General features: G+C 50.9%; 1 protein-coding gene across 1 annotated transcript in view; it reads right to left on the reverse strand.

Moving 5' to 3' along the window:
• The window catches only part of SGK2 (serum/glucocorticoid regulated kinase 2), a 25,564-nt gene extending 17,437 nt beyond the window's left edge, over positions 1-8,127 (reverse strand). Inside the window, exons 1-10 of the mRNA XM_007938418.2 lie at positions 8,092-8,127; positions 7,468-7,508; positions 6,927-6,984; positions 6,619-6,702; positions 5,539-5,670; positions 4,418-4,530; positions 4,107-4,143; positions 2,686-2,772; positions 514-609; positions 106-126 (exon numbers count right to left, since the gene is read on the reverse strand). Coding sequence (XP_007936609.2) covers positions 106-126; positions 514-609; positions 2,686-2,772; positions 4,107-4,143; positions 4,418-4,530; positions 5,539-5,670; positions 6,619-6,702; positions 6,927-6,984; positions 7,468-7,508; positions 8,092-8,127 — 705 coding nt within the window. The remainder of the gene's footprint in view (positions 1-105; positions 127-513; positions 610-2,685; positions 2,773-4,106; positions 4,144-4,417; positions 4,531-5,538; positions 5,671-6,618; positions 6,703-6,926; positions 6,985-7,467; positions 7,509-8,091) is intronic.
• Positions 8,128-8,350: the final 223 nt, after the last annotated feature.

Below are 8,350 nucleotides of genomic sequence, written 5' to 3' on the forward strand. Positions count from 1 at the left end.
AGCATAGTGCCTAAGGCACTTGACTGCTAACCAGAAGGCTGGCGGTTCAAACCCACCAGCCACTCCTCGGAAGGAAGGTTGGGCAATCTACTTCCATAGCGATACTGCCTCGGAAACCCAAGGAGGGGTCGGTATGAGTCAGGTCCAACTCGACGGCACATAACAACAACAACAAACAGAAACTCAGTACCTGTTAAGTAACAACTCCTGATTTCTTCCTTCTTCCAGTTGCTAGTAACCACTGATACATTTTTGTCTCTATGTATTTGCCCAACAGCTGTTGTGAGGCACCAAAGGAAGAATTTATCAGATGGTGTGTTATAAACTGTGAACGTTATTGAAAAGAAAAATACGACCTCGTATTCACTTTGGCAGCATCTTTTTCAGCCGAGAGTAGAGAAATGGCTCGCTCAGCTCCCTGAGCAGAGCCTGAGCAGGCCGCATGAGGGGGAGACCCGCCCCTAGGCCTCCCCAGAGCCAGAGGTGCCTTGAAGGTGGCTGCGCCCCACTCACCAAGCCATGCAGCATCTCATAGAGGACCGCCCCCAAGCACCACCAGTCCACTGCCCGATCGTAAGGCTCCTTGCGAAGCACTTCAGGAGCCAGGTACTGTTGGGGACAAACACACTTCCTTGAAAGAGCTCCAGCCTCAGTTTTTCCACCTGTAAACAAGGCACTTGGAGGACAAGATCACCAGGGGTTGGGCCTGCTGTGACATTCACTTGTTTGTGCACATGTTCAGTCAGCATCCATTTACCAAAGGCCTGCTTTGTGCAGGGCCCTTTGCCATGTGCTGAAGGTAGAGAGAAGACCACGGAGGACCACTCTGTACAGTTGTACATGTTGTGCACTGCACAGAAGTACCAGCCAAAGGGGCAAAAGGGGCTGAAATCCTGGCTGTGCCCCATTCACCAAGCCATGACCCTAGCATAGGGCTAAATCAGGTGACTTTATTTTTATTTAAAGGGGCACTTTTTCTAATCAATCTACTCAGAGAGGGTGACTTTTTAACTTGTGCAAAGGCATCCAATGGGCTATCCTTGTCCTGGGAACAGGACAGTCCTGGGAGCACTCACAGTGCAGTGGGGAGACTAACAGGTAAAGTTATGTGGCACTTACTTGCATGGGAAATCTTAGTGGCAAAGGGATGGAGAAAGGTCAGGAAAAAGGAGGTGACACTTGAGTTCATACTGACAGATGAACAGACACTGTGCATCTATGTCTTAGAAGGGGAGACAACCTGAGGAACAGCATGTGTTTTCTGCCAAACCCAAGGGCTCTTAGCCTGCCATCTCAGCCACTGAGAAGAGGTATCTTAGCAAAGGCAGAACCAGCTGGAGAGACTGTGTGGGTCTGGATGAGGGCAGAGGGTCCCACAGACCTAACCCCTACTCAGTGTGTGGCCCCAAGTTGCTCATTTAACTCCCCCACCCCAGGGTCTTGGTTTCCTCCTCCATAAAGTGGGGCTACATAATCCCTCCACAGGAGCTGTTTTAAGACTGTGTCCTAATATATGTGTTGGTCCTCAAACAAGGGGAGCAACTGTGGTTCCTCTTGTCCCTGCTCCCCAGCACCCATGGCAGTGGCCACGTCATGGAAGAGATAATGTGTTGGAGCCAGCAGGAGTCAAGGTTGTATATCCCGTTTCCCACCCCTGACAGTCCTAGGAAGGAATGCCTAGGTTGTCAGGCTTTGTGGGGCCAGTTGTGTCCATGTGCAAACACAGATACTGGGTCCTGTTCACGGAAGTCACCTGTTTTCCAGCCAGCCTGGAACAAGTTGTGGCAGCTCACTGAGATCCCAGATACAGCTTTCCAAGCACATGGGGAAAAACAGATCGGCTAAAGTGCTCTCCCAGGTCATATTGGGAGGAGCGTCCCAGTTCTACAGCCTCAGCACCTCTGGTCAACCTGCTCTCTGTCCAAGCCACTGGGAACCCCTTTGGGTCCAAGGTCCAAGGTCCAAGGTTGGTGGGAATTGAAGGAAAAGTTTTACCCCAAGGTTGCAAGGAGGCCTTGACAGAACACACAGACGTGTGAATTACTCCTAAGACCCACAGATATTGATGTTCATGGGGGTGGACCAGTGTTTTATATTTTCAGGCCTTGATCCTGACTCTCAAGCCAGACCCTCATGCTGCCCATGGGCTTCCCCCTATATAGAGAGCAGTGCTGTCCAATCCAGCAGCCATGAGCCATACCCTATCCAACACCTGAAAGGTGGCCAGTCGAAATCAAGATGTAAGGGTAAAATACATACCTGATGTCTAAGATTTAGCTAGAAACAAAGCATGTAAAATATCTCAATAATTTTATATTGATTATACATTGAAATGGTAGTATTTGGATATACTGGGTAACATAAATTACATTATTAATTGATTACAGGATTAATGTCATCTGTTTCTTTTTACTCTTTAAATGTGGCTGCTAAAAAATTTAAAATTGCTTATGTGGTTTGTCTTTCTATTTCTAGTGGCCACCATTGTTGCAGAACATCTGGCCAGGTCCCGGCAGCCCCAGAGCCAGTGTCCCTGGTACGCAGAGAGGAAACCGAGGCTCAGTGCACAGTCAGCTCAAGGGAAGGCATGGGGTGGAAGGAGGGAGCCCTCTCACTGCAATCTGTTGACTCTTAAAAGGAGCTGTGGCCTCAGCCACTGATCTCTCTCAGGAAATTTCCACTTACCTCAGGGGTGCCACAGAACGTGGATGTGGTCTCTTCGGGCTCCACACCTTCCTTGCAGAGGCCAAAATCCGTCAGCACCACATGGCCCTGGGAATGAGGGATGGACTGGAGGGTGGCCTAAGCCAAGGAAGGGTATGGCCAGCCCCAACTCTACAGCCTAGATGACCTGCTGTAGATCAGGGGCTGTGGAGCCTGATGCCCCTGGCACAGAGACCCAGGGCTGGATGCCAGGAGTACCCAGGGAGCATCAGATAGCATTCCACTCTCTGCCCCTGGCTCATCACACTGAGACCCACCTGCTACGACATCAGCAGCTCTAGATGGTTTTTGCTAGAGGAGCCTGGTGGTAGCAACTCCCCTGACAGAGGGCTAGGGACTTAGCTACTTGGCAGGAAGATGACCAATGGAGCAGTGGATACTACAGACCTCAGCACAGAGGACCTCTCTAGGGCTGGCATGCCATCCTCCTCCCACTGCTGGGACAGCTCACAGCTGGGAAGTGCCCTCAGTGACAAGAAAGGCCTCATGCATTGAACCCACACCTGTGGCTTCCAACCAAACAACAGACAGGCCATATGAGGTAAACATGTACCTGAGGTAGATACAGTCCTTGGAGAGAACAATCATGGGAGAAAGAAGGGCTGCTTATGCAGCGGGAGACAGCTCAAGGGGGCAGGAGTGCATGGAGGGTGGACACAGGGAAGAGGTAACTATCAGGAGGAAGTGGGAGGGGAGCTGTTCCATTAGGGTAAATTGTGGTCAATGTCATGAGACAAAGTGTATGTGAACTGCTGTATGAAAGTGAATTTGCTCTGTAAATTTTCACCCAAATCACAATTAAAAAAAAAAAAAAATGCCTCATGCAACATTACACACTCCCTAGAGGCAATCCACACCCAATGACTGGCTGATGTAGACGCATAAAGGCCCAGCCTCCGTGCCTCAATTTGGGACATTTCTAAAGAGCCACTCTGCTCCAGGACCTCCCAATCCTATGAGACCAGCTTCCTCTACCCTGACCTGCCTTCCTTGCCCCTGTGAAGGTGAACCTTTTGAGAACATTTCCCAATAAACATTTTGCACCCAACTCTCCATCTCAGAGTCTGTTTCCAAAGAAGCCAATCTACGACATGGAAGGACTAAGACATCTACTGATCTCCACCTGATTCTGCCCCTGCCCCATAGAGACCTCTTAACACACATGTGCATATACGTATACACATACATACAGTCTCATGTGTACCCAATACACATGTTCATGCATGAATGCATGCATGGGCACACACGTATACACATACTCGAATATACCCTCTACTCATGTAGGCATGTACAATGTGTACACATGCATGCATGCACACACATACATACTCATGACACAGTACACACATGCAGCCACGCCTAAACACACAACATATACCAACCTGGCAGTCCAAGAGAATGTTCTCTGGTTTCAGATCCCTGCAAAAAATATGAGAAAAGATAAAAGCCCTGGAGTGTCCCAGTCATTTAGTGCAGACAGCTAGGGGCCCAGGGCCCTGGCAGAAGGACCAGTCATGGAAGCCTGAGGAGGACAAGCACTTGGGTCTCAGAAGAGGAGCCCCCAACCTACCCCAGCTGGTGGGCTCTCCTCCTCCTCTGAGAAGGGATCAAGTTCATCACCAGGGTTTCATCAGGATTTAGGGGTCCACCCAACCCCTGGTGTTGGGGCAGGAAGGCCTGGGCTGGGTCTCACCTGTAAATGATGTTGAGAGAGTGCAGATAGCCAATGGCGCTGGCTACCTCTGCGGCATAGAACCGGGCCCGCGGTTCCAGGAACCGACGCTCCCGTTGCAAGTGGAAGAAGAGCTGGAGGGGAAGGAGATATATGTGAGAGACCCTGAGGTGCTCCAGGTTTCTGGTGTGCATGGTGGGGGCCCATATGATCCCCACCCTGTGCAGCAGCCAAGTGCACCTTCTCTGAGTTGCAGTGTACTCATATAAAATGCCACAGAGCAGCTGCAGATGTCCAAAACGTCAGCAGGAAGAAAAGAGTAAATAGCATTTATTTTGCACCTGTTTTCCCTGTCATATATCTCATTTAATTGTCATGACAAATCTCAAAGTATCAAATATTATGCCAGTTTCATGTAAGAGGAAACTAAGAGGATCAGAGCACCTGGGTCGTTCAAAGATGTGCTACAACCCAGGCAATAAGATGATTACAGCTGTCAAACAGCCCAGATTAGATCTGCCCAAGGGCCAATCACTTTGGTCTATTCTGCTGGCATGGAAGGGCCTTTACCCCCACTGGGTGGGGAGGAGGTTTTAGGAGAACACAAAGACAAAAAGTCCCCTCTTGGCATTAGGGCAAAAGGCATGAGGTCACCCAGGTTGTCTGGAGTCACTAAATTTTGTCATATTGCCCAGAGGGACAGAGTGAAGTCCAGGAGGGAACCTGGTTTGTCCCAGGTGTGCTTCTGGGTCACCATGTGTCTACCACAATGACCTGGTCACCACCACCCTCGTGGTCTATGGTGTAATATGGAGGCACTGGAAATCTCGACCACAGAGCTCTTCTTATTGATCTTTCCCAGGTTCATCAAAGTGAGTCTGTGGGCAGCTTCACCTGGGGAAAGCCTGGAAGCATTATGGCTGGAAGTCAAACACACCTGCATTCAAATCCTGGCTCTGCCAGATACCAGCTGAGTAGCTTTGAGCAAGTGAGTCACCTCTCTGAGCCTCAGTTTCTTCAGCTACAAAATGGGTTTGTTGTAAGGATGAGGTGAGATCATTCCAGCGCTTGGTACACAGTGGGTATGTGGAGAGCTCCCTGCCAAGAGCCAGCCAAGGGAGGCTCCTTGTGGGCCCACCCACCTCTCCCCCGTTGGCATAGTCCAGCACAAAGTAGAGCTTCTCAGGTGTCTGGAAGGAGTAGCGCAGGCCCACGAGGAAGGGGTGCTGTACATTCTTCAGAAGCACGCTGCGCTCCGCCATGATATGGCTCTGCTGTGGGGTCACACAGACAGGGGTCCATGTCATAGCTCACCACGGCACCTTTTGCCCTGTCATAGCCCACAGGGCCTTCCCAGTGGGAGCTGCCCTGCCGAGGACCATCTCATGCCCCTTCTCAAACAACCCTCTAGAGTTGCCTATTGCCCTCCAAGCCAACTCAAGCTCCCTGCCTGGTATTCAGGGGTCAGCATGGTCAGCCTCATGCCCGGCCAGTCTAGATGGGCACAGCTCCAGCTCCTGGATCAGAAGCCCAGGCCCCTGAGGTGATAAGCAAAGCATATATGATGACTAATTACATAAAAGTCCCAAGGAAAACTTATTTAAGAGGAAAGAAGCCATGCATTCAACACACATGCATCACCCACGTGTGTACCTTTGCTCTTGCTGTTTCTCCTGCCTGGAAGGCCCCACCTTCTTTCCAGACCATTGGAATCATACCTTCAAAACCAGCTGCAAGGCTGCTTCCTCCCCTCCCCACCCCCACGATAGCCTTGTTAACATGAGCCACTCCTTTTCCTGGGTCTGCTGACTTGACATTCAGTCCTCTTTCAGGGCCTGCTCTGTCCTCCTAATGGGGTTGGGTGCTGAAGTGACTCAAATAGCTGAAGCATCTAGAAAATCAGGGCTGGAAGGGCCCTTGGAGAATATAAAGTGTGAAGCCATCATTGCACAGGTGGGGAGGGCAGAAGACTTGCCTATCATGAGACTGTGTTTCCCAGGGAACGGCAGAGACCAGGACTAGGTCATCCCAAAGGCTCTGCAGGCGAGGCAGCTTGGTGTGCCTTTCGTGAGAAGGAGCAGTGTCTGGGCACCACCTGGTCCCTGGCTGTGACCACCTCTGTACCCTCTCTGCACCCAGCCCCATGGAGCCCTCAAAGTTTAGCCCATCTTTGGAGGCCATCTTAGGCTGGGGGATGAGGGACAGGAGATGAGCTCTGGTACCTCTTTCTTCTTTAAGATGGACTTTTTTTGTAGCACCTTCACAGCATAGAATGTCCCATCGGACTTGCGCTTGGCCAAAAGGACCTGATCAGAAGCACAGGTGGAAGGTCTTGTGGGTGAAGGGGCCAATCACCCGCCCCTCCGAACTTCAGATTCCCTGATGGTGGCACAGGACCTCCAGCCCCAGCCCTGGTTCCGTGATTCTGCAGGAATGGAGTCCCCTCTCCCTCTTGACCCACGTAAGTGACAGGCAGGAGAGGCTGGAGAAGGGGAGACCCAGATATCCCACCTTCACCCCCATCATTCACCTTCCCATAGTTCCCTTTGCCAATGACTTTGAGGAAGTCGAAGTCGGTGGGCCCGGCACTGGGGGAAAGAGGGAAGAACATGGGTCAGCATTTGTGAGCTCAGGAAACCTGGTGTCTGAGACCAAACCCTGGGAGATACAGGGAGCTTTCTAGGGACCAGAGCCTCATTGCTGCTGAAGAATGCCCTGTTCTCATGGCTAAGAGAAGGCTTATAAGATTTGACCCTGCCCAACAGGGGAGTCACCATCCAATTAAGAATAGATAAAACCAGACATAATGATATAGAAAGTAAGGGATCTGGTGCAGGAATCTGTGAGAAGGGCCTGAAAGATGGGGAGTTGCTAACAATGTACACATCTGGGGGCATTCCAGGCTGAGGGTTTAGTATGGGCACAGGCCGGGGAAACAGTGGAAGATAAAGTTAGGAAAGAGTCTTGGACCTAGATAATGGAAGGCCTTGAATGGTAGATCAGAGAACTTGAGTTTTATTGCCAAAGCAAGGGAGCCAGGTAGGACAGCTGCTTGAGAGACCAGAACTCACTTTGGGTTGGCTGAAGGCCCCAGGTTGATGTTCCCATTGGCCTTTGAGAGTGAAAGACATTTAAAGAAAGAGAGAATTAAGATCAGCAGGTCCTTCTTAACTGCAACCTCTCCCCTGGCCCAGGCTAATTCCCTTCTCCGACACCTCCACTAGACTAGCTTGTTTGCCTGAGTCCTCCCTCCCTGCTTTCCTCTTTCCTTTCATTCAACTCCCTACCTGCCCAGCCATCTACTCACCTACCCACCCATTTACTTATCCACCTATGCACCTATCCACCCACCCACTCATCCAACCAACCATCATCTGCTTCTCACAACAGCCTTGGAAAACTCCTGTTTGTTGTGTCCATTTTAAGGATATGGAAACTAAGGCCCAAAGAGGAGGTGTCCAGGGTTTTACAGGCAGCTGGGCTGAGATTAGAGCCCAGATGTCCTCACAACCAATCCCATGATTTTGCTACACCATCTACTCCTTGAAGCCCTTGTACACATCTCTATTTATCTTGCAAATGGCCCAGTTCTGGTCTGGGATGGCCCATGGGGTTGGCCAGTGACTCCACAGATTTCATCCGCCTTAAGAGGAGGTGAACCCTGTGGTGGTGGCTGGGGACCCAGAGCCACTCACCTGTGGACTGGGAGTCCTGGCCTGGCTAGAGTCCATTTTTGTATCAGTGATCAGGTGGGCTCTGTTGGCACAGAGGGGAGTGAGCACGAGAGCTGGTATTAGGAGGTTAGCTTCACCTATCTAGGACTTCAGGTGCTACTGCTCTCACCTCCCTGCCCACTGGGGCCCTCTCCACTGCTCCCCAACTCCAAGCACCTGCCATAGCCTAAGCATCTCCTATCCTAGAGGCCAGCAATCCTTGCATGGGGCAAGACATTAT

Source organism: Orycteropus afer, unplaced genomic scaffold (genome assembly GCF_000298275.1).
Source record: "Orycteropus afer afer isolate SDZICR_OR568_19922 unplaced genomic scaffold, OryAfe1.0 scaffold00049, whole genome shotgun sequence".
Taxonomy (NCBI): Eukaryota; Metazoa; Chordata; class Mammalia; order Tubulidentata; family Orycteropodidae; genus Orycteropus; species Orycteropus afer.